Genomic DNA, 26,663 nt, shown 5'->3' on the forward strand with positions numbered 1-26,663 from the left:
CTGGGATTAGAGGCGTGAGCCACTGTGCCTGGCCAACAAAACTTTTTTTTTTTTTTTTTTAGAGTAACAGAAAATATTTTACTAAAACATAAGATTTACAGAAGTTTGCAAACAAGCCATACAAAATGGTCACAAGCTTTTTTGAAGAGGGGATCTACACTTGACAGCAATGTTATTAGTGAGGGCTGTGATGTTTGTTTAATGTTCCCATTTTGGTTCAGACAATCAAGCTTGTCCATGTACAGCGTCTAAATAAAGTTAGACTTGGCTAGAGAGCATATTCTAAAGACCTGGTTAGCTGCTTTTAACCAATGCAATTAGATCACCAAAAAAGGGGGAAAGGAGCCCATAAAATTAAAATAAAACTACCTCCCTCCTCAAAAAAATAAAATAAAGAAAAACACCCACACCCCTGCAGCTAACCTGACAACTACCTTCATTCACAGTGCTTTATACTTAAACCAGGATGGGGGAATGAATAAAAGCAGGGAGGGGCCACTGCTTTTAAACATTTCACAGCAATCCAGATGATACTTCTAGCCTCTGCTCATGCTTTATGACAGTGAATCAGGACAAGACATAGATTTGCAAATGTGCATTTAATCACCAAAAGACTGAAGATGTCTGGGCTTTTTTATTCTGTAATATTTCTAAGACTGTCCATTAAATGCAAACAAAAAGGAGGAAGTCTTGGCAGAACAGGAGAAGTGATGCACACTTGATGATCGGATCAATTTAAATATTATTCATGGCATATAGCCAAGTCCATGCTCTAGCTGTTTCTATGGCTTGGGCTTCATTGGTCTTCCACTGCTCCACTACATCATTTGCTAATGGATCATCTGGATTGGGAGCACTTAACAAGGCCTGGATCGATAGCAGAACTGTGCGGATCTGCAGTGCTGGGGACCACTTACCTTTCAAAATATCTAAACATATTCTTCCCAACTTGTCTACAATAGGATGATAAATTTTGGTCATGAAACGTACTTTAGGGGCTGCCATTGGGTATTCTTCAGGAAGGAATAGCTCAGGTTTAAAAGTCCCTCCCTCAAAGGGGGAATCTTGAGGGCCAGCAGTGACCACATGAAAATAACGGGCGTTGCTCTCATCTGGTTCTGCTTTGATGCCAGGAACTGGTTCTGCCAGCAAACGCTGGGTTTCCTTGATGATCCTGTGGAGCAGCCCGGTCATCTTGTCAGAACCCGAGTTCGGCCTCTGGTCTCATCTCCAGCTCCGCTTGCCTCACGCCACAAAACTTTTAAAAGACAAAAAGAAACAAGCCAGCAGATACCGAGCACAATCAAGGCACTTTTTTTTGTTTGTTTTTTTAAAGTAGAGACAGGGTCTCACTGTATTGCCCGGTTTGGTCTTGAACTCCTAGGGTCAAGCATTCCTCTTGCCTCAGTCTTCCAAAGTGCTGGGATTGCAGGTGTGGGCCACTGCACCTGACCTAAACATACCACTTTTATGTGTGAGGCTCAGACCAGTCTGGAATAACTGATGCCTTTCTCTCTCTCTTTCTGAGAATTTAAAATCCTCAGAATAGGCCGGGCGCGGTGGCTCAAGCCTGTAATCCCAGCACTTTGGGAGGCCGAGACGGGCGGATCACGAGGTCAGGAGATCGAGACCATCCTGGCTAACACAGTGAAACCCCGTCTCTACTAAAAAATACAAAAAAACTAGCTGGGCGAGGTGGCGGGCGCCTGTAGTCCCAGCTACTCCGGAGGCTGAGGCAGGAGAATGGCGTAAACCCGGGAGGCGGAGCTTGCAGTGAGCTGAGATCCGGCCACTGCACTCCAGTCCGGGCGACAGAGGGAGACTCCGCCTCAAAAAAAAAAAAAAAAAAAAATCCTCAGAATAGTGGAGAAATCTACTAACTCTTCTCAATTGCTAGAGAAGAACCACCTCTGTTAATGGGAAAAAATGTGGTCTCATAAGGTGGGCATATACTGGTATAGTGTTCCACACATTGCACATCTCTGCAAATATGTTGGAGCATATAGAATCAGGTATCAGTTCCACTTTCCCTTTTAAATGATCTGCTATCATGTGTACTGCTTGTTTTTCCCTTGATATTAGAAAAATAACTTAGATAGTAAAATGAAGTAGTATCGCAATCTTCCCCCAATAACTAACAAAATAAACAAAATGTATGTGTGTGTAGGATGTGAGGAAACAGCCAAAAAATCTATTGGTAACACCCAAACAAGCAAAGAAGAACACAAACTTTGATCTATAAACTTCAAAGAGTGGTGATAGAGGATGGAGGATGAGGAATGTGTAATAGAAGAGATTCTGGTGTAGTATATAGCAGAGCTGCTAACCCACACATACTTTCATCCATCAGGAAGAGTAGTAAGTCAAGGAAAAACCCTCTAGAATAAAAGAATAAAAGATCCTTTACACTGCTAGTGGGAATGTAAACTAATATAACCATGATGGAAAACAGTCTAAAGGTTGCTCAAAAAATTTAAAAATGGAACTACCGTATGATCCAGCAATTCTACTGTTGGGAATTCATCCACAGAAGAGGAAATCAGTATATTGAAGAGATCACAGTAGCCAAGATATGGAATCAACCTAACTGTCCATCAGCTGATGAATGAATAAAGAAAATGTGACAGATATGCACAATACAATACTATTCAGGCAAAAAAAAAGAATGAAATCCTGCCATTTGTGGCAACAGGGATGAACCTGGAGGAAATTATATTAAATGAAATAAGTCAGACACAGAAAGATAAATACGGCATGTTCTCACTTATATGAAGGGGCTAAAAAATTTCATCTCACAGAAATAGAATTTTGGTTATTAGAGGCTGAGAAAGGATTGCAGGAGGTAAGGATGGGGAGAAGTTGGTCAATGGATACAAAATTACAGCTAGAGGGGAAGAATAAGTCTTGTGTTATATAGCATTGTGGGGTGAATATAGTTAACAAAAATTTATTGTGGCGGAGCGCAGTGGCTCACACCTGTAATCCCAGCACTTTGGGAGGCTGAGTCGGGTAGATCCCTTGAGGTCAGGAGTTCGAGACCAGCCTGGCCAACTTGGTGAAACCCTGTCTCTCTTAAAAATACAAAAATTAGCTGGACGTGGTGGCACATGCCTGTAATCTCAGCTACTCAGTAGGCTGAGGCAGCAGAATCGCATGAACCTGGGAGGCGGAGGTTGCAGTTAGCTGAGATTGCACCACTGCACTCCAGCCTGGGCAACACAGTAAGACTCTGTCTAAAAAAAAAATTATTGTGTATGTTCACAAAGCTAGAAAGGATTTTGAATGTTTTTAACATACTTGATAAATGTTTGAAGTGATAGATATCTTAGTCAACCTGATTTGATTATCACATTATATACATATATCAAAATATCACTATTTACTGTACAAATATGTATAATTATTACATGTCAACTAAAAAGAGGAACAAATAATCAAGTATACAAACCTTCAGTTGTACAACACAACGAATATTTAACGCACAAGTATAAATACTCAAAAAACCACACAAGTTAACATATAGAACATTTTAAGCACTTCATGAGTCTCTCTTGTGTCCCTTCCCAGTTTATACCCCCAACCAAAGATAATCATGCTTCTCAACTCTCATCACCATATATTAGTTTTCTTATTTTTGTATTTTATATAAATGGAGGTCCTGTTTTGTATCTAACATCATGTATTCAACATTATGATTGTGGGATTCATCAAATTTTTGTTGTTTATTTTTTTCATTGCTTCATGTTAGTCTCGTGTATGAATTTGCAAGTGCTTCTTTGTTTTCTTTTCATAGACATTTGATTTGTGTGGAGTGTTGGACAATTATGAATAAAGTTGCTTTGTGCCTTTTTAAAAAAAACAAAAAACAAACAAAAAACCATGACTTTCGATGGACAAAGCATTCACTTACTTGGGAATATGTCCGGGAGTGTAGTTACTGATATTCCAAAGTGGCTGTACCAATTTATACTCCCAGTTAGCCATGTATAAAGTTCTTGTTCCTCCACATCCTCACCAATAGTAACACTTCTTAGTCTTTTAATTTTAACCATTATTGTAAAGATATAATGGCATCTGGCTGTGGTTTTAATTTGTAATTTCTTGATGACCAATGATTTTGAACATCTTATGTATTTGTTGGACATTTGGATATCTTTCATGAAGTGTTTGTTCACATCTTTTGACCTTTTTGTGATAGTGGCACAATCATGACCCATTGCAACCTCAAACTCATGGGCTCAAGCGGTCTTCCCATCTTGGCCTCCCAAGTAGCTGGGACTACAGGCATGTACCACCACATTTGGCTAATTTTTTAAATCTTTCTTGTAGACAGGGCCTCACTATGTTGCCCAGGCCCAGTGTCTGCCACTTGCTTGTTTTCTTGTCTGAAACTCTTGGCCTCAAGTGATTGATCTCCCACCTCAGCCTCCCAAAGTGCTGGAATTACAGACATGAGCCACTGTGTCCAGCCAGCTCATCTTCGAATAATACCAGTTTTACTTCTTCCTTCTTAATTTTTATTTTATTTTATTTTTTTGAGATGGAGTCTCGCTCTGTTGCCCAGGCTGGAGTGCAGTGGCGCTATCTCCACTCACTGCAAGCTCCGCCTCCCGGGTTCACGCCATTCTCCTGCCTCAGCCTCCGAGTAGCTGGGACTACAGGCACCAGCCACCGCGCCCGGCTGATTTTGTTTTTGTATTTTTTTTTAGTAGAGACGGGGTTTCACCGTGTTAGCGAGCGTGGTCTCGATCTCCTGACCTCGTGATCTGCCCGTCTCGGCCTCCCAAAGTGCTGGGATTATAGACGTGAGCCACTGCCCCCGGCCCCTTCTTAATTTTTATACTTTCCCCCCCTTTTTCTTGCTTTATTGTGTTGACTAGGATCTCTGATACATTGTTGATTAGAGGTGGTGATGGAGGGCATCTTGTCTATTTACGAAACTCAGGGCAAAAAAGGATTCATAATTGTGCCATTAAGTAATTTGCTAGGGTTTTGTTTGGTTGGTTGTTTTGGGTTTTTTTTTGGCGGGGGGGGGGAATGCCTTTTATCAGACTAAGGATATTTTTTTCTAATTTGTTGGGAGGTTTCTATTTTTGTTTTTTGAATTTATGAATAGGTGTTGAGTGTTGTCAACTGCTTTTCTTGCAGACTTGTTTTCTATTTTAAGGACACAAGAAGCGAACCATGCAGCCAGTGTCTGCCACTTGCTTGTTTTCTGTAATGTGGTAACTTAATATTAAAGTAAAATAGAGATAATGTTCTTGTATTATTAAATTGGACTGATACAGTCTCATTTCTTTTTATAGTTTATGGTTAGGAACTGTAGAATTATGTATCACTGTTAAGAATCTCCCTCCAAGTTCCCATTTTTTTGGGTTTTATATATCCACAATATCTTTGTGTTGGTGGCGGGGGACTTCACAGTGCCTTCAGAGTGCACAAGTGAGAAACAGATGCAATTGAATCTCAAATGAAACTGAATTGTGTACTTGTTGCTGGGAAACTAATCTTTAATAAATTTTAAAAGTCTTTAATGAATATTTAATCAGATTATTTTACTTTTCAGTTCTTATTCTAAATATGGGAGAATTGTCTGTTTAATTAAAGCCAATAATTTTTATTGGAATTACCTGGTGAAAATGCACATTTTCAGTTATTAGAATTGGAAGAGACTTTTGTAGGTCTTAATTTTCTGAGTTTTGTTTTAGATGATTTAACGTAGATTATCTATATGTTTTAAAATAATGTTTGGTAAAACGAAAATTAGTTTAGGCTGGGTGCAGTGGCTCACGCCTTTAATCCCAGCACTTTGGGAGGCCGAGGCAGGCAGATCACCCGAGGTCAGGAGTTCAAGACCAGCCTGGGCAACACCATGAAACCCCACTCTACTAAAAATACAAAAATTAGCCAGGCGTGGTGGTGCATTCCTGTAATCCCAGCTACTCAGGAGGCTGAGGCGAGAGTATCACTTGAACTCGGGAGGCAGAGGTTGCAGTGAGCCGAGATCGCGCCATTGCACTCCAGCCTGGGCAACAAGAGTGAAACACTCCCATCTCAAAAAATAAAAAATAAAAATAGTTTGAAAGAATTTGCTTTACTGTGAACATTTGTCTAAAAAGCGCTTGAAGACAAAATGCTACTGAAATTACTAATTTCAATGACATTTTGTAGGTTCGTGCTGCTATTAATTGCAATAGTTTACTTTTTGTAGTGTTTTATAGTTTACAAAATGTTTTCCCGGAGTTTATCTTTTCCTTTTCTTTTTTCTTTTATGAGACAGTGTCTCACTCTGTTGCCCAGGCTGGAGTGCAGTAGTGCAATGTCAGCTCACTGCAGCCTACGCTTCCTGGGCTCAAGCAATCCTGTCTGCCTCAACTTCTCCCATGGCTGGGACTACAGGGGCATACCACCACGCCTGGCTAATTTTTGTATTTTTTGTGGAGGTAAGATTTTGCCATGTTGGGCAGGCTGGTCTCAAACTCCTAGGCTCAAGTGATCCATCTGCCTTGGCTTCTCAAAGTGCTAGGATTATCAGCTTGAGCCACCACGCCTGGCCTCAGAGTTTACATATTTAATCTTTACAAAAGTTCTTTGAAAAGGCAAATCAATTACAGTCATATGCCACTTAACACCCGGGATATGTTCTGAGAAATGCATCATTGAGCGATTTCCTCGTTTTACGAACACGAGAGAGTGTACTTATACAAACCTAGATGGTATACCCTAACATATGGTATAACCAGTCACATTGGCACCAGGCTTGCAGTCCCAGCTACTTGGGAGGGTGAGTCAGGAGGATTGCTTGAGCCCATGAGTTAGAGTCTAGCCTGGGCAACATGCTGAGAGCTTCTCTCTTAAACAACAACAACAACAAAGATTTACTTAAGAAAATATGGTATAAAATATTAAAAATGGTATACCTGAATAGAGCACTTACCATTAGTGGAGCTTATAGGACTGGAAGTTGCTCTGGGTGAATGAATGTGAAGGCCTGGGACATTACTGTACACTACTGTAGACTTTCTAAGCACAGTACCCTTAGACTATACTATATTTATAAAAAATTTTTTCTTTAATAATCTAACTTTTTCGCTTTATAAGTTGTGAATTAAAAAGAAGTCTTTTGTAGTAACACTTAGATTAAAACACAGACACGTTGTACAGCTGTACAAAGATATTTTATTTCTTTATATCCTTATTCCATGAACTTTTTTCTATGTTCAAATTTTTTATTTTTATTTTGTTTTTTTACTTTTAAAACTTTTTTGTTTAAAATGCTGACACCAACGCACACATTAGCCTAGGCCTTCACAGGGTCAGGAACATCAAGATGTCACTAGGCAACAGGACTTTTTCAATTCCGTTACTACCTATGGGACCACCATTGTATACGGTCTGTCATTTACTGAACCACTGTTATGTAGCTCATGACTGTACATTTTAGGTGATCTGAGGTTATGTATGTTGTAACTGGCAGAGAGATCTTAAGCCCAGGTCTTTTGACTGTCGTTTCTCTTTCTGTTTTACCATATTACTTCTTACACTGTAGTTATCTCATAATTTCTTAGTATGTTTCATTTTCTAAAGCACTTTCACATTATCTCATTTAATTCTCCAAATAAACTATTTTAGAAAGCCTGGTCTTCGACTTAAAGTTAGGTACTCTTTCTCTTACTTTAAAAAAAAATTTTTTTTTCCTTGAGACGGAGTCTTGTGCTGTTGCCCAGGCTAGAATGCAGTGGCCCATATCTCAGTTCACTGCAACCCCTGCCTCCCGGGTTCAAGTGATTCTCCTGCTTCAACCTCCCAAGTAGCTGGGATTACAGGCACCCACCAACACACCCACCCAGTTAATTTTTTTTTAGTAGAGACGGGATTCCATCATGTTGGCTAGGCTAGTCTCGAACTCCTGACCTCAAGCGATGCACTTCCTCAGCCTCCCCAAATGCTAGGATTACAGGTGTAAGCTACCGTGCCCGGGCCCTGATAAAAATCTTAATGCTTGTTTACTATTATTATAGTTCAAGCTCTCCTTTCTTGGATTAATCATGGTAGCCTAACCACTGTAACTAATAATCCCCAATTCTCAGTGGTTTAAGACCAAAAAAAAAAAAAAAAAAAGTTTATTTTGCATTTTCTTTCAAATTGTTACTCAGAAATCCAAGATATGTTCATCTTTTGATGCCATCTTTAATGCACAGCTTCTACTGTCCCTGGGAAAGAAGAAGGTGTACGGAAATCATTCAAGATATTTAACTACACTAACCTGGAAATTACTGTCAGTTATCACCACTTACAATTTTTTGGCTAGAAGTAGTCACATGGCCCTACTTACATGCAGAAGTACTGGGAAAAGTAGTCCCTGGCTGGGCAGTCTTTCCTCAGCAAAACTCTGTATTCTGTAGTATAATATAGAACTCTATACTTAAATCTTTGGTGGTTAGCTTGCCTTCTATGCCACATGCTTCACACAGGAATAAATCATGGCTAAGTCACTAATGTGGGCTCTAGAGCCAGATTGTTTCGGTTGAATCCTGGATTTTACTATATCCTTGGCCAAGTAACTTAACCTTTCTTTCTAGACCTTTTATTTAGTCGTTCATTGCTTAATTTATTCACTTATCTATCCATTTACTCACTCAATATGTATTTTTTGATTGCTCATTACATTATAGACAATATTGTAGGTGCTAGGGATGCAGAGATGAACAAGACAGACAAAACTCCTGTCTTCAAGGGCCTTTCTCACTTTATATACTGAGAGAGACTGAGTAAGTAAATAAACAAACAAAACATTAGAATATAGTAAGTGCTATATTGGAAATCAGTATGTGATGTGGTAGAGGTTAATTGTGAAGAGTTTACCTTGGGATTTTTTTCTTTATAAAATGAGGATAATATATAATAATATAATCTACCTAAGAGCTGTTGTGAGGAGTAAATGAAACATTGTAAGGAACATGGCATGGTACCTTGCACATTGTAAATGCTCAGTAAAAGTTAGCTAGTATTATTACTTAGGTTTCTTGGAACAGTTTGACCAACACTTCAACACTGATGAAGAGTATATAGCATAATAAGCTATCTACATTGGCATCCTAGAAGTAAGCTAGGTTTGTTACTGACATTTTAAGGAGTTGTGAATTAATGGGCTAGTGATATGTGAAAATGGAAAGTAGAAGGGTACTTAAACATCAGTTATGATGATCTTCCTGTTATTCTGCAAAGGACAATTTCAAGAGAGCTAAGAAATTTCTGAAATACATATTTTTTGAAATTATGAAGGAATGGAAGCTGTGGTGCTGTTGGAAAATACCACCTACCTTGTAGCCAACTGACAAATTAGCCTTTTCTTTTCTTCCAAATAAGTTATCTGATTCCTTAATATGGTCACCAAATAATACATTCAAAGCAGTTTGCTAATGTAGCTGGGGATTCACTGAGGGAAATCAGACATGTTGCCTACTCCCATGAATTTTATTGTCCATTGAGACTTGCAAATAGGATAGTACCAATAAAGTATGATAAACATTTAATGGAGGAAATTCAGATCTTTGTGAGAGCAAATAGAGACCTGAAATTTGACGGAGTTGAATCAGGTGCTTATTTTTTCTTTCCACAAGAAAGAAAAGGGATTTTTATTTTTGAATTTTTATTATTATTATTATTTGAGACAGAGTCTCGCTGTGTCACCCAGGCTGGAGTACATGGTACAATCTTGGCTCACTGCAACCTCTGCCTCCCAGATTTAAGCGATTGTCATGCCTCAGCCTCCCAAGTAGTTGGAACTACAAGGCGCATGCCACCATGCCCAGCTAGTTTTTTTGTATTTTTAGCAGAGACAGGGTTTCACCATGTTGGTCCGGCTGGTCTCAGAACTCCTGGCCTCAGGTGATCCACCCACGTTGGGATTACTCACGTGAGCCGCTGCGCCTATCCAGAAAGGGGACTTCTTATTTGAAGATAGTGTCTAGCTAATTAATAAGCAGACATCTAGGAAAAAGGTAGATACTAAGGAGGGAAAAATATTAAGTAGAGGGAAGGGTTTAGAGCTGCACTGTCCAAAAGTAGAATCCAGAAGCCGCTAGCTACACGTGGCTATTTCAGTTTTAATTAAGTGAAATTAAAAATTCAGTTATTCAGTTGCATTGACAACATTCCAAGGCTTAGTAGCCACATGTGGATACTGACTACATTTTCTTTTCAACAGATGATGCCAGAGCAACTGGATATCTATAGGTAAGAAAATAAGCCTTGACCTAAGCCTTATATCTTATAAAATTAATACAAAATGGTCATGGATGTAAAGAAAAAATTGGATATAGAGTATTTTACCCAAAAGCCTATTGAAATTTTAAAAAAGGAGTATTTTAGTGACTGCAGAAAGTTATCTTGGACAGTGCTGGTTTAGAAGCCTATAAGACAGAGAGACTATAGTATTTTAAAGAGTTGTTTATGTATTTTTTTCAGTAGCTTTTGGGGTACAAGTGGTTTTTTGTTAAGTGGATGAATTGTGTAGTGGTGAAGTCTGAGATTTCAGTGCACCTCTTACCCAAGTAGTGTACATTGTACCCAATACGTAGTTTTCTGTCCCTCACCCGCTCCTACCCTTTTCTGAGTCTACAATATCCATTTTACCACTCTATGCTTTTGTGTACCCATAGCTTTGCTCCTACCTATAAGTGAAAACATACTGAATTTCCAATGCTATTTGGTTTTCCATTCCTGAGTTACTTCACTTTGAATAATGGCCTTCAGCACCATCTAAGTTGCTGCAAAAGACATTATCTCATTCTTCTTATGGCTGAGTAGTATTCCATGGTGTAGACATACCACATTTTCTTCATCTACTCAGTGGCTGATGGGCGTTTAGGTTGATTTCATATCTTTGCAGTTGTTAATTGTGCTGTGAATGTATGTGTGCAGGTGTCTTTTTGATATAATGACTTCTTTTCCTTTGTATAGATACCCAGTACTGGGATTGTCAGATTGAGTGGTAGATCTACTTTTAGTTTTTTGAGAAATCTCCATACTGTTTTCCATAATGGTTGTATTAATTTATAATTTACATTCCACCAGCAGCGTACAAGTGTTCCCTTTTCATCACATCGATGCCAACATCTATTGTTTTCTTGACTTTTTAATAATGGCCATTCTGGCTGGAGGAAGGTGGAATCTCGTTGTGGTTTTAATTTGCGTTTACCTGATTATTAGTGATGTTGAGCATTTTTTTATACGTTTGTGGGCCATTTGTGTTTCTTCTTTTGAGAAGTGTCTGTTCATGTCATTTGCCTACTTTTTGATGGGATTATTTTTTTTTTTCCTGCTGATATGAGTTCCTTGTAGATTCTGAGTATTAGTCCTTTGTTGGATGTATAGTTTGCTGATATTTTCTCCCATTCTGTGACTTGTCTGTTGCAATGATTATTTATTTTGCAATGCAGAAGCCTTTTAGTTTGATTAGGCCCCATTTATTTATTTTTGGTTTTGTTACATTTGTTTTTGGGGTCTTAATCATAAATTCTTTGCCTAGGGTAATGTCCAGTTTTTCCTAGGTTTTCCTCTAGAATTTTTATGGTTTCATGTCTTTTAAGTGTTTAATCCATCTTGAGTTGATTTTTATATGTGGTGAGAGATAGGGATCCAGTTTCATTCTTCTACATGTGGCTGTCCTGTTTTCCCAGGAGCATTTATTGAATAGGGTATAATTTTTTCAATTTATGTTTTTGTATGCTTTGTCAAAGATCAGTTGGTTGTAAGTAGTTGGCTTTATTCCTAGGTTCTCTATTCTGTTTTATTAATCTGCATATCTACTTTTATACCACTACCATGCTGTTTTGGTTACTATAGCCTTGTATAATTTAAAGTCAGGTAATGTGAGGCTTCCAGATTTGTTTTTTTTTTTTGCTTAGGATTGCTTTGGCTATGCAGACTCTTTTTTGGTTCCATATGAATTTTAGGACTTTTTTTTTCTAATTCTGTGAAAGATGATGTTGGTATTTTGATAGGAGTTACATTGAATCTGTAGATTGCCTCGCGTAGTGTGGTCATTTTCACAATACTGAGTCTTCCAGTCTGTGAGCATGGGATGTTTCCATTTGTTTGTGTCATCTATGATTTTTTTCAGCAGTGTTTGGTAGTTCTCCTTGTAAAGATCTTTCACCTACTTGTGTAAGTACACTCCTAGGTATTTTATTATTTTTGTTGTAGCTGTTGTAAAAGGGATTGAGTTCTTGATTTGATTATTAGCTTGGTTGTTGTTGGTGGGGGTGTGTAGCAGTGCTACCGATTTGTGTACACTGCTTTTGTAACCTGAGGCCACTGATTCATTTATCAAATCTAGGAGTCGGCCTGGCATGATGGCTCATGACTGTAATCCCAACACTGGGAGGCAAGGTGGGCGGATCACTTGAGGTCAGGAGGAGTTAAGAGACCAGCCTGGCCAACATGGTGAAACCCTGTCTCTACTAAAAATACAAAAATTAGCTGGGTGTGGTGGTGGGTGCCTGTAATCCCAGCTACTTGGGAGGCTGAGGCATGAGAATCACTTGAACCTGGAAGGCAGAGGTTACAGTGAGCTGACATCATGCCTCTGCATTTCAGCCTGGGTGACAGAGTGAGACTTTGTCTCCAGGAAAGAAAAAAAAAAAAAAAAATCTAGGAGGCTTTTGGGTAAGTCTTTAGGGTTTCCTAAGTATATGATCATATCTTTGGCAAATAGAGATAGTTTGACTTCTTGTTTTCCAACTTAAATGCCCTTTATTTCTTTCTCTTGCCTGATTGTTCTGGCTAGGTTTTCCTGTATTAATAAATCACAAGAAATATATAGTAGCTGCGTGAAGTGGCTTGCACCTGTAATCCCAGCACTTTGTGGGTGCCGAGGAGGGAGGATCACTTGAGGCCAGGAGTTGGAGACCAGCCTGAGCAATAGTGTGAGAACTTGTCTCTACCAAAAAATAAAAATAAACAATTTAACCAGGCGTGGTGGTACCCACCTGGAATCTCAGCTATTTGGGAGGATTGCTTGATCCCAGGAGGTTGAGGCTGCAGTGAGTTATGCACTGTAGCCTGGGAAACAGAGAAAGACCTTGCTTTAGGGGAAAAAAAAGCTATATAGTTATAAAATTTGATTTTATTTATCTAAAAAAAAATTAGCATTGTAGGAATTACTTGAGATGTGTTACTGTTTTTCAAAATGTGAAAATCAGTTGGAATGGTCAATTTTTAATTAAAAATAGGTAATAGTAACTCTATGTAACATACTATTTATAGACAAAGATGAGTATTCTTTAAGAGGTTTTACATTGTCTTTTTAGTAATAGTGCTAGAGCAGTTGGACACTCATAAGGCAAAAGAATAAACCTTAACCCAAACCTCACATCTTTCACAAAAATTAATTCAAAATGGGTTGTGAATTTAGTTATAAAACATAGGTCAGGCACGGTGGCTCACACCTGTGACCCTAGCATTCTGGGAGACTGAGGCGGACAGATGACCTGAGGTCAGGAATTCAAGGCCAACCTGGCCAACGTAATGAAGCCCCATCTCTACTAAAAAATACGAAAATTAGCTGGGCATGGTAGTGCTCACCTCTAGACCCAGCTAGTCTGGAGGCTGAGACGGGAGAATTGCTTGAATCCGGGAGGTGGAGGCTGCAGTAAGTTGCTATCATGCCCCTGCACTCCATCCTGGGCAACAGAGTGAGATTCCATCTCAAAAAATAAAATAACATAAAAAATAAAGCATAAAAGTATAAAACTTTTAGAAGAAACAGGAGATCTTTAAGATCTCAGGCTAAGCAAAGATCTCTAGGACATAATACCAAAAGCACCATACCTAAAAGAAAAAAAATGATAAATTGGATTTCATCTAAATTAAAAACTTTAACTCTGTGAAAGACACTATTAAAAGGATGAAAAGATAAGCTACAGACAGGGAGAAAACATGTGCAAAGCATATATCTGTCAAAGATCTTGTATCTAGAATGTATAAAGAACTCTCGAAACTCAACAATAAAAAACAATTCAGTTAGAAAATATGCCAAAGATGTGAACAGACATTTCACCAAAAAAGAGATAAGATGGCAAATAGGCATGTGAAAAGATGTCTCACATCACCAGCCATTAGGGAAATGCAAATTAAAACCACAATGAGTTATCATTATATACCTATTAGAACAGCTAAAATAAAAATAGAATACTAAATGTTGTCAAGGATGCACAGAAACTGTATGCTTCATAAACTGCTAGTGAGAGTTAAAATGATACAGCCACTCTGAAATACAGTTTGTTAGGTTCTTTAAAAACTAAGCTTCCCATATGCCCCTGAGCTCAAGTGATCTGCCCATCTTGCCCTCCTAAAGTGCTGGAATTACAGGCGTGAGCCACTGCGCTTAGTCCCAACTTTTTTTTTTTTTTTTTAATTTTTTAGATGGAGTCTCGCTCTGTCACCTAGCCTGGAGTACAGTGACTCCATCTCAGCTCACTGCAACCTCCGCCTCCCGGGTTCAAGAGATTCTCCTGCCTCAGTCTCACGAGTAGCTGGGATTACAGGTGCCCACCACCATGCCCAGCTAATTTTTGCATTTTTAGTAGAAACGGGGTTTCACCTTGTTGGCCAGGCTGGTCTGGAACTCTTGATCTCAGGTGATCCACCCGCCTTGGCCTCCCAAAGTGCTGGGATTACAGGCATGAGCCACCACACCTGGCTGCCTCAATTTGATTTTTAAAAAATTTTTTGTAGAGATGGCAGTCTCATTTTGTTGCCCAGGCTGGTCTACAACTCCTAGCCTCAAGTGATCCTCCCACCTTGGCCTCCCTTCCCTGGTATCACAAGCTTGACCCACTGTGCCTGGCCTAACAACTTTCTCTCTCTCTCTCCTTTTTTTTTTTTTTTTTTTCTTTTGTGACGGGGTCTGGCTCTGCAGATTGCAGATCACTCAGGCTGGAGTGCAGTGATGCGATCTCAGCTCACTGCAGCCTCAGACTCCCGGGCCCAAGCCGTCCTCACATCTCAGTCTTCCTAGTAGTTGGGACTACAGGTGTGCGCCACCATGCCCAGCTATTTTTTTGTTTTTTGTACAGATGGGGTTTCACCATCTTGTCCAGGCAGGCTGGTTTTGAACTCCTGAGCTCAAGCTATTCATCCACTTCAGCCTCCCAAAGTGCTGGGATTACAGGCGTGAGTCTTCATGCCCTGCCACACTTTATTTTTAATAGCCCAAGGTTAGAAACAAACCAAATACATGAATAAACTCTGGTGTATCCATACAACGTACTGCCACTCCTCAATATAAAAGAATAAACAATTGATACATGCAGCAACTTGTACAGTTCTCCATGGAATTATGCTGAGTGGAAAAAAGTAAATATACTATATGATTCTATTTATATAATATTTTCAAAATGACAGAACTGTAGAGATGGAGAATAGATTGGTGCCAGGAAACAGGGTCAGGTTGAGGGGTGCAAATATGAAGGGGTGACCCAAGATAATTTCTTCATATCTTGACTGTGGTAGTAGTTACTTGAATCTATATATGGGGTAAAATTGCATGAAACTATACACGCATACAAATGAATGCATGTAGAACAATGGCAACTGAATAAGATCTGTAGTCTAGTTAGCACTATTATACCAGTGTCAATGTCCTGGTTTTCATATTGTACTAACCACAGTTCAATATTGTGGGTCTGGGTCTATGTGCTGTATTATAGTTGGGGGAAGCTAGGTGCAGGATACATGGGGCTGTAGTATCCCTTGTCTGCTTGGGGCCAGAAGTCAGAAGGTGTCTTAGATTTTGGATTTTTTCAAATTTTGGAATATTTCCAGAATACATACTGGTTGAGCATCCCTGATTCAAAAATTTGAATTCCAGTATGTTCCAGTGAGCATTTACTTTGAATGTCATATCAGTGGTCAGAAAGTTTCAAATTTGGGAACATTTTGGATTTTCAGATTAGGGATATTCAACCTGTAGTACATATACATACTATTTTTGCAACTTCCTATGAGTCTAATTATTTAAGAATAAAAGTTTTAGCCAGGTGTAGTGGTGTGATTCTGTAATCCCAGTTACTTGGGAGACTGAGGCAAGAGGATCAATACTTGAGCCCAGGAATTCAAGACCAGCCTGGGCAACACAGCAAGACCTTGTCTCCCAAAAGAAAAAAAAGTAGGGGGGTTAAAAAGCTTATATATTAAACACTGATAAATTTTATTAAGGTATACATATTTTTAATCTAATCCCAAAAGTTACTGAAATTTGAAAAATGAAGTTTGTATTATCTTTTCATTTTTATGTGTACTTTCGTTTTAAGCAATTTATATTATAGAAATTTAATTTTGTATTCTTAGTATTTCTACAATGTGCTGTCATGGGTCTAATATATTTAGAGCCCATCCCCCCAACTAATTAGCAGAACTGATAATAGAACTGCTTTTATTGAAGTTGCTGTAGTCTGTCCTGTAGTGACCTTCAGGCTTTAACCCTCCAGCTTTAGTTAAATTAAGCAGGCACAGACCTTTGCTATGGAAACGATACAGAAGCATAACAAACAACTTGGCTTACTTTCTTCTGTGAAGCAGAGGGTGGACTGAAGAGAATGTTGATACTGGTGAAAGTTTTTAGAGACTAATGTTAACAGTAGTAGTAATTTATTTATTGCCTACAACATAAATGCTTCTCTGGAAATCAGGTGGGATAATAGTCTGATTAGTTTATTTGATCTTCCTTTAAAAATCTCTCAGAGAGAAAGGCATAGCCCTATTTTTCTTTTTCTTTTTTTTTTGGGATGGAGTCTCGCTGTGTTGCCTAGGCTAGAGCGCAGTGGCACGATCTTGGCTCACTGCCAGCTCCACCTTCCGGGTTCAGGCCATTCTCCTGCATCAGCCTCCCGAGTAGCTGGGACTACAGGCACCCACCACCACGCCTGGCTAATTTTTTGTGTTTTTAGTAGAGACGGGGTTTCACCGTGTTAGCCTGGATGGTTTCGATCTCCTGACTTTGTGATCTGCCCGCCTCAGCCTCCCAAAGTGCTGGGGATTACAGGTGCGAGCCACCGTGCCCAGCCGGCATAGCCCTATTTTTCTTACGTTACGGTATTATATATACATCTGCAGCAGATGTTGGTCAAAATATGTGTTATGAAATATATTCCCTTTGAAATCTTATATGTGCGAATACCTTCCTCCAACATCAGTTTATTTTATCAAAGTATAAAAAGCAAGTGGCTTACGACTTTGCCAAGCTGTTATACATGTTAGCCATCTAATATGACTAGGATTCTTTGGTATAGAGTACTTGCCAGTATGTTATTTGATATTTGGATGACTTAGTAGGTAATAGCAAAATTTTTTATTTGTGTTCTCTCTTTTAGATTTAACTACCTTATTTTGACCAGCTACCTGAACACCTGTAATCTTTTGTTTTGTTTTGTTTTTTCTTTTTCTGTATAAAAGCAAATTTCCTGTAATTCTTTGAAAAATAACGTATTGGCTAACTTCATGAGTGATTTTGCTTCACCAAATTGTACTCTGTTATTCTAAAATTTATTCTTTCAATAATGATTGAATGTGTGTAGTGTGCTAGGCGCTCTGCTAGGCTCTGGAGATAACAAGATAGATACTGTCCTCTTCACAGTACTCACAGGCAAGTGGTAAAGTTGTTGCTGTTTATTTCTTCACTAGATGAACAGTTGGTCATGTAGAATAATGTGTTAAATTTATGATTAAATATGAAAGAGCAACAGGTATTCCAAAAAGGAATGACTAATCACTTAATAGCCATGAATTTGAGGAAGTTGCCTAATCATTGTTAGCTTCAGGTTCTTTAGCTGTGAACTGAAAAAAAAAAAGACATATAGTCCACAGGAGTTTTAGGACGCAATGAACTATAACCACTCTCTACCTTCATTTTTTAACCTCTGGATATAAATCTGGATGAATCTCATGTGGCATTATTACTTACCCCATCTGCCTCCACATAAACCCAAAGAGTAATGGCTGAAATTTGTTTTTGCACAGATACACATAAAATATATGTTCAAACTTTTCCAATTTCTTTTTAGTTATTGATTATTTAGGATTTATTTATTTATTTAGAGATGGAGTTTCGCTCTTGTTGCCTAGGCTGGAGTGCAATGGTGCGATCTTGGCTCACCACAACCTCCACCTCCCGGGTTCAAGCAGTTCTCCTGCCTCAGCCTTCTGGAGTAGCTGGGATTACAGGCATTTGCCACCATGCCTGGCTAATTTTGTATTTTTAGTAGAAACGGGGTTTCTCCATGTTGGTCAGGCTGGTCTTGAACTCCTGACCTCAGATGATCCACCTGTCTTGGCCTCCCAAAGTGGTGGGATTACAGGCATCAGCCACCACACCTGGCCTAGGCTTTATTTTTGTTATTGTGATCCTATTGGCATTTTATAGTTTTATGGAATAGTTTCCATTAATTAAAGCTTTGAAATTTATTAATTTTACATTAAAATTTGTAAAAAAAAAATCACAAATTAGAATACTGATAAGATTTCTTGACTACATAAAAATTAAAATATTTACAGAAAATGGAAGCATAAATGTAATAAATTGAACACGTTTACTTTCACTAAACATAAGACAACTGTAGCTTAAGCCTGCTGGCAGGTGAGAAAAAACCAATAAGCAGCACAAGTCATTTTGCATCTAAGAGCTCTGGAAGGGTTCAGGAATTTGAGATACTGGGTATCTCTGAAAGTGGGATGTGAGGTGAGACTGAAAAGAAGATTGGATAAAAAGTCTATAAAAGCCGGGCGCCATGGCTCACACCTGTAATCCCAGCACTTTGGGAGGCCGAGGCGGGCGGATCACGAGGTTAGGAGATCGAGACCATCCTGGCTAACACTGTGAAACCCCCGTCTCTACTAAAAATACAAAAAATTAGCCGGGCGTGGTGGCGGGCGCCTGTAGTCCCAGCTACTCAGGAGGCTGAGGCAGGAGAATGGCGTGAACCCAGGAGTCGGAGCTTGCGGTGAGCTAAGATTGTGCCACTGCACTCCAGCCCGGGCGACAGAGCAAAACTCTGTCTCAAAAAAAAAACAAAAAAAAAGTCTATAAAAGAAGGAGCTAAGCCCAGGCGTGGTGGTTCACACCTGTAATCCTAGCATCTTAGGAGGCTGAGGCGAGTGGATCACGTCAGGATAGGAGTTTGGGACCACCTGGCCAACATGGGGAAACCCTGTCTCTACTAAAAATACAAAAAGTTAGCTGGGTGTGGTGGCTCATGCCTGTAGTTCCAGCTACTCAGGAGGCTGAGGTAGGAGAATTGCTTGAACCTGGGAGGTGGAGGTTGGAGCACCACTGCACTCCAGCCTGGGCAGCAGAGCGAGAATCTGTCTCAAAAAGAAAAAAAAATTAAGTTGAATTTGAAAAGGAGTTAAATTTCCCGGATGTTTCTTACTTGTGTGTTACAGCCTAGTGATAATGCCTGTCTTACCCTGAGTTACCCTGAGAGAATCTGGTGATTCTATAGAATGAAGTGGAGGTTCTAGATTCTAGAAGAGCTAAAGGCAAGGCTTAATGATCTGTTCTTAAAATGGGGTAGAGGTGGGTGGAAGGGAAGGCATAATGGTATAATGGAAGTCTGCATACTGAATTGCGAGACCTCTGACCATTTTCTTAGTTCCTGCAATGCTTGCAATAGGTTTATTATGCTCACTAGGCAGAAGACTGCAGGATGTATTTTAGGCAAACTCACTGGTCCAGTAGAAAAGACCTGTAGATTGTAAGAAATAAACTTTACTTTTAACATGTTTAAGTTACTGTTACTTTGGATTTTTGTTTATGCAGCCAAACTTAATCCTAATACAGAAGGCAATTATTAATTGTAACCAAATAAGTTTTATGAAAAAGGAAATATAATTAAAATACACTGCATGGCTGAGCTGCAATATGTATACAGTTATAATGCAAACATTGAAAGTTCAAAAGATAATATATTTAACCTTGAAAAACATTAGGAAATAGCAGTATTAACATGTTCCTTAGAAATATGGAAGTAAGTTCCGAAAGAAACGGTGAAAAGGCTTACAAATGGTTCCCTTGTTGAGGAACAGAAATTGATCCAGAATTGGTGATAAATGGAAAACAAAACGATATTTATAACTTGTAAGGCAGACAAAGGGTTTATATGCTTAGTATATATAAAGGACTTATAAAGTTAATAATACTAAAATCAAAACAGAAAATGAGCAAATCATATAAACAGTCACAAAGGGGAAAAGTCTGTGTAGACTATTACCACTTCTCTGTTCTTTGCTTTTTTGATAGGTTAAAAAATGATTTTCTTATTTATTTGGTATCTAATAAGATTGAGCATTTTTCCATTTATTTATTAGCTATTTTTTCCTGCTTTATATGCTCTACTTATATCCTTTGAGAAGGGTAGTTGGAATTATGATTTGTCATCTTCCTTGAATGTGGAATTGTTTCTGCAGTATGAATTATGGTAAAGAATCTTGCCTGTTGCAAAACATTATTATAAACCTTTGGTGATTATATCCTGAGGTCTTTGTGCCTCTTGGGTTACAAGTCTTCTAGACCAGTGGTTCTCAACTCTATCAGACCCAGCCCGACTCTCAAAAACAGCCCCACATCCTTTTTGTAATGCTACTTTATTAACATGAAATGGAAATTTAGAGATAATACAGTTAGGCCAGGCACAGTGGCTCATGCCTGTAATATCAGCATTTTGGAAGGCCAAGGTAGGACGATTGCTTGAAACCAAGAGTTTAAGACCAGCCAGGGCAACCTAGCGAGACTTCTATATCTACAACAACAACAAAAAATAAGCCAGGTTTGGAGGCACACTCCTGAAGTCCTAGCTACTCTAGAGACTGAAGTGGAAGGATCCTTTGAGCCCAGAAGCTCAGGTTTGTGTTGAGCCATGATTGTGCCATTGCACTCTAGCTTAGGTGACATAGCAAGACCCTGAATCCAAAAAAAAAAAAGTGATATAATTGACTACATGTATAATTTTAAGAATATCAGTTATAATGCAATACTATTAAGAGGAAAAAATATATAAACTACATTATAGTTGATATGGTTTGGCTATGTCTCTACCCAAAATCTCATCTTGAATTGTAATCCCCATAATTCCCACGTGTCAAGGGAGAGACCAGATGGGGGTAATTGAATCATGGTGGTGGTTTCCCCTTACTGTTCTCTTGATAGTAAGTTCTCATGAGATCTGATGGCTTTATAAGTGTTTGGTAGTTTTTCCTGTATTCATTCTCCCTCCTGCCACCTTGTGAAGAAGGTGCCTTGGTTCCCCTTTACCTTCCACCATGACTGTAAGTTTCCTGAGGTCCCCCTAGCCACAGGGGACTTTGAGTCAATTAAACCTTTTTCCTTTATAAATTACCCAGTCTTGGGCAGTTTCTTATAGCAGTATGAGAATGGACTAATATAGTAGTTTAAAAGTATGACTGGGCATTGTGGCTCACACCTGTAATCACAGCTACTTGGGTGGCTGAGGCAGGAGGACGTTTGAGTCCAGGAGTTCGAGACCAGCTTGAGCAAAGTAGTGGGACCCCCATCTTAAAAAAAAAAAAAGTTTCAAAGTGAAAAGGCTTGATAATGACTATAGAAGACACAGTGAAGTAGTTGGACACTTACACCTGCTTGATAATGACTAGAAGACACAGTGAAGTAGTTGGATACTTACACCTGCACTATCAGTGTGAATGTTGCCAGGTACAAAGGCAGGCGTTTGATCATCACCCTAAATTCCCTGAGTGGCATTACTGACAATGACATGATTTTCTGAAATGATGAGCTCTTTACCTGGTAAGTTGTACTTATGAAAAATTCATGTATGTTAAAACTGCGTCATTTGGGGGTATTAATATATAGTAGGGAGTTCTAAGTTTATAAACATTTTACTTATACATGAATATCTGATGGGATATTCTCAAGTTCTGTAAGATGTAGACTATTCACTTTGAAGAACTGTAGTTATCCCATGTATTGAGATAAATTTGAATCTCTGGCCCTTTCTCCTTAAGTACCTATAGTGCACCCCACTTATGTTGGCAACTAAACACATCTTCACAACATTTAAAAAATGCCTCTGCTCTACCACCACCTTCCCCTGCAGAGGGTGATACTGTCCAAGTTAAGAAATACCATTCTAGGCTGGGCACAGTGGCTCACGCCTATAATCCCAGCACTTTGGGAGGCCGAGGCGGGTGGATCACCAGAGGCCAGGAGTTTGAGACCAGCCTAGCCAACATGGTGAAACCCCGTCTCTACTAAAAATACAAAAATTAGCTGGGTGTGATGGCAGACACCTGTAATCCCAGCTACTTGGAAGGCTGAGGCAGGAGAATCACTTGAACCTGGGAGGCAGAGGTTCCAGTGAGCCTGGATTGCGCCACTGCACTGTAGCCTGACAGACAAAGTGAGTGAGGCTGTGTTTCCAAAAAAAAAAAAAAGTTAGGGCGCAGTGGCTCATGCCTATAATCCTAGCACTTTGAGAGGCCGAGGTGGACGGATCACTTGAGGTCAGGAGTTCAAGACCAGCCTGGCCAACATGGTGAAACACCGTCTCTACTAAAAATACCCCCCCCCAAAAAAAAAAAAAAAAATTAGCTGGGCATGGTGGTGTGTGCCTGCAGCGTCAGCTATTAGGAAGGCTGAGGCAGGAGAATCGCTTGAACCGGGGAAGTGAATATTGCAGTGAGTCGAGATCATGCCACTGCACTCCAGCCTGGGCAACAGAGTGAGACTGTCTCAAAAAAAAAAAAAAAAAAAAAAAAAAAAAAAAAAAAAAAGTACCATTCTACTGGATGTTAAAGCGTTTGCTAGGAAGAAAAAGAAATACCATTCTAAACCAGGGGTTGTCAAAATATGGCTTTTATAGGCCAAAATGGGCCCTACACCTGGTGTTTTGTTTTTAAAGAGAAAGAACCTTGCTCTGTCGCCCAGGCTGGAGTGTAGTGGTGCAATCATAGCTCACTGCAGCCTTGAACTGGCCTCAGAGGCAGGAATGATCCTCCTGCCTCAGTCTTTCAGGTGGCTGGGACTACAGGTACATGCCTTCACATCTAGCTCTACCTGTTTTTGTACAGCTTGTGATCTAGGAGTGGTTTTTATACATTTTTACATGGTTGGAGGAAAAAAAAGTCAAAAGAATACTATTTTGTTATTTGAAAATTATGTGGAATTCCACACTAAGCATCCATAACGATTGTTTTTCATTTATGTATTGACTGGTTACTTTTGTGTTACAATGACAGAGTAAGGCAGAGAACATAAGTGGCACTCTCATCACTTCACACTACTGCTCAGGGCAGTACAAATCACAGTGATGCAGTTAAAACTCAGTAGTGTTTCAAGTGCCACAAATATTGCTACATTGGGACTTTAAAAAAATAATAATCAGCCGGGCGCGGTGGCTCACGCCTGTAATCCCAGCACTTTGGGAGGCCGAGGCAGGCGGATCACGAGGTCAGGAGGTCAGGAGATCAAGACCATCCTGGCTAACACGGTGAAACCCCGTCTCTACTAAAAATGCAAAAAATTAGCCGGGCGTGGCAGCGGGCGCCTGTAGTCCCAGCTACTTGGGAGGCTGAGGCAGGAGAATGGCGTGAACCCGGAGGCGGAGCTTGCAGTGAGCCGAGATCGCGCCACTGCACTCCAGCCTGGGCGACTGAGCGAGGCTCAAAAAAAAAAAAAAAAGATAATAATAATAATCAGTACATACTCATCATGTCAAGAAAAAGAAGGCAGATATTGAATGTCATTATTTTGAGGCACAGTGGACTGTGTGTTATCTTGTTATCAAATTAGATAGCAGGCTGGGCGCAGTGGCTCACGCCTGTAATCTCAGCACTTTGGGAGACCGAGGCAGGTGGATCATCTGAGGCCAGGAGTTCAAGACCAGCATGGCCAACATGGTGAAACCCCGTCTCTATTAAAAATACAAAAATTTAGCTGGGCATAGTGGCGCACACCTGTACTCGGAGCTACTTGGGAGGCTGAGTCAGGAGAATTGCTTGAACCCAGGAGGGGTTGCAATGAGCCTGAGTGGCACCATTGCACTCCAGCCTGGGTGAAAGAGTGAGACTCCATCCCCTCCCCTCCTCCCAAGAAAACAGTTAGATAGCAAAGCATTGTATTTATTGTGCCATAGCATTATAGCTGGGCTAAAAGCATAACTCACATTTCCATATAGATGTCTCAGTCTTACCTGGACTACAGTGTGACCAGCATTGACATCATTAATTTTTTTCCAAAATCAGTGACTTCTTCACATTAGTATTTTTTTAAGAGACAAGGTCTCACACTCTGTCACCCAACCTGGAGTTTAGTGGCATAATCATAGCTCACTGTAACCTTGAACTCCTGGGATCAGGCAACCCTCCCACCTTAGCCTTCCAAAGTAGCTAGGACTACAGGAGCACACCACCATGCTCAGCTAGTGTGTGTGTGTGTGTGTGTGTGTGTGTGTGTGTGTGTGGAGATGGGGGTCTCATTGTGTTGCTGGTCTTGAACTCCTGGCCTCAAGCAGTCCTCCTGCCTCCGCCTCCCAAAGTGTTGAGATTACTGGTGTGAGCCATGATGGCCAGGCCTCTACTTTGTTTGCTAGTGATACCATCATTCTCCTGGGTACTGAAGCTCAGAACTTCTGACTTATTTGATCCCTCTTTTATTCTATGTATAGTTAGTTACAAAAATCTCTTTAGGGCCTTCTAGGAAAGATTTATTGCATTCATCCCTTTCCATTTCTATTTTCTATTTATGATCCTGCCTTCACCCTAGTTTAAACTTTCAGCACACATGATTTTAGTGCTTCAGCTCTCTCAACTTGTTTCTATGATTTCATCCTTTCTCTTTCATAGAGCCTTAATTGATTTTTATCATATGCTTACCTGAAGCTCCTGAAAGGGCAGGAATTTATTCTTAATATAGGATGTAGGCAAGCACAAGATAAGGAGACAGATACGATATTTTAAATATTGTAGTCTCGCCGGGCGCGGTGGCTCAAGCCTGTAATCCCAGCACTTTGGGAGGCCGAGACGGGCGGATCACAAGGTCAGGAGATCGAGACCATCCTGGCTAATATGGTGAAACCCTGTCTCTACTTAAAAATACAAAAAACTAGCCGGGCGGCGAGGCGGGCGCCTGTAGTCCCAGCTACTCGGGAGGCTGAGGCAGGAGAATGGCGTAAACCCGGGAGGCGGAGCTTGCAGTGAGCTGAGATCCGGCCACTGCACTCCAGCCTGGGTGGCAGAGCAAGACTCCGTCTCAAAAAAATAAATAAATAAATATTGTAGTCTCCTCTGAGGGAATTGACCTTTATGTATTTGAATCAAGTCAAGTAGCATGAAGATCAGAGGGAATGATATTTCAGAGAGATAAAATATTTAGTGTGAAAGCCCTGACATTAGGAATGAACTTGAGTGGTTCATGCAATAAGGCCAGTAAGGCTAGAGCAGACTGTGGAAGGGAGGGAGTAGGCAAAGATAAGGCCAACAATTTAGCCAGGGCCCTAATCACCTTATGCTGTGTAAACCATCATAGGGAATTTGAATTAGTTCTAAATGTGAAGGGAAGCCATTAGAGAGTTCTGAGCAGGGGAATCAAAGTTATCCAATTCATGTTAACAAGTTTATTCTGACTCTTGGATAGAGAATGGGCTATAGGGCAACAAGAGGGAAGACAGAGCAGTTATAAGGCTATTGCAATAGTCCAGGCTTTAATTGCTTCTTTATAAATGTTACAGGACTGAAAGATATCCTGGGTAAAATTATATTACCTAATAATAGGCAAAAGTCTTAATGTCTTCTTCTGGGTACAGGGAGGATAACCAATAAATTATGAAGTTGCCTGGCTACAAATTCCACTGTAAAGCCAAGACTGGGCAAGTGGAGGGGAATAAAACTCACCTGTAAGACTCCACCAAATACAAGAAGGCTACCATACCAAGGAGGAGGCGTGGCAGGAGAACTAAGACCCCCTCTCTTCATAGTTTTTTTTTTTTTTTTTTGAGGCGGAGTCTCGCTCTGTCGCCCAGACTGGAGTGCAGTGGCGCAATCTCGGCTCACTGCAAGCTCCGCCTCCCGGGTTCCCGCCATTCTCCTGCCTCAGCCTCCCGAGTAGCTGGGACTACAGGCGCCCGCCACCTCGCCCGGCTAGTTTTTTGTATTTTTAGTAGAGACGGGGTTTCACCGTGTTAGCCAGGATGGTCTCGATCTCCTGACCTCGTGATCCGCCCGTCTCGGCCTCCCAAAGTGCTGGGATTACAGGCTTGAGCCACCGCGCGGCCTCTCTTCATAGTTTTACCTGCTGAAGGCAGAAACCCTTAGGCACTTAGGCTCTCATTTACAAAGACTGGAGTATTATCAGGAGAGCTGAAAGAAATCTCTCCAAGCCAATCTCAAAAGACCCAAGGTCTAGTAACAAAGCTGAAGAGATACCCTGAGGCTCAGAAACAAAGAGCAAGACTGAAAAGACTGAAGAGTGTAGAGAAATCCTCATAGATTAAAAAATCAGCAGCCAGGTGGTAAATCAGAGGAAGGTCTTCCAACAGTTTCAAGGATAGGAGACTTGGTTGGGAAGCATAGGTAGATCTCTGGAATCTTGCCAGCTCTCAGATTCCATGCCAGGCAAAAGAGAGAGACAT

At 40.1% G+C, this 26,663-nt stretch overlaps 2 protein-coding genes across 6 annotated transcripts in view; one reads left to right on the top strand and one right to left on the bottom strand.

Annotated features, from left to right (window-relative positions):
• Positions 1–26,663, top strand: part of NFATC3 (nuclear factor of activated T cells 3) — a 159,483-nt gene that overhangs the window by 54,596 nt on the left and 78,224 nt on the right. The window lies entirely within an intron of this gene.
• Positions 142–1,245, bottom strand: LOC117088482 (ubiquitin-conjugating enzyme E2 N-like). Its single transcript, XM_033219776.1, has one exon. The coding sequence runs from the start codon at positions 1,192–1,194 to the stop codon at positions 736–738; it is 459 nt and encodes a 152-aa protein (XP_033075667.1). The 5' UTR covers positions 1,195–1,245; the 3' UTR covers positions 142–735.

Source organism: Trachypithecus francoisi, unplaced genomic scaffold (genome assembly GCF_009764315.1).
Source record: "Trachypithecus francoisi isolate TF-2019V2 unplaced genomic scaffold, Tfra_2.0 Lachesis_group10, whole genome shotgun sequence".
Lineage (NCBI taxonomy): Eukaryota > Metazoa > Chordata > Mammalia > Primates > Cercopithecidae > Trachypithecus > Trachypithecus francoisi.

Coding starts and splice junctions, on each gene's coding strand:
- LOC117088482 (XM_033219776.1), bottom strand. CDS start 1,194: ATGACCGGGCTGCTCCACAGGATCATCAAGGAAACCCAGCGTTTGCTG.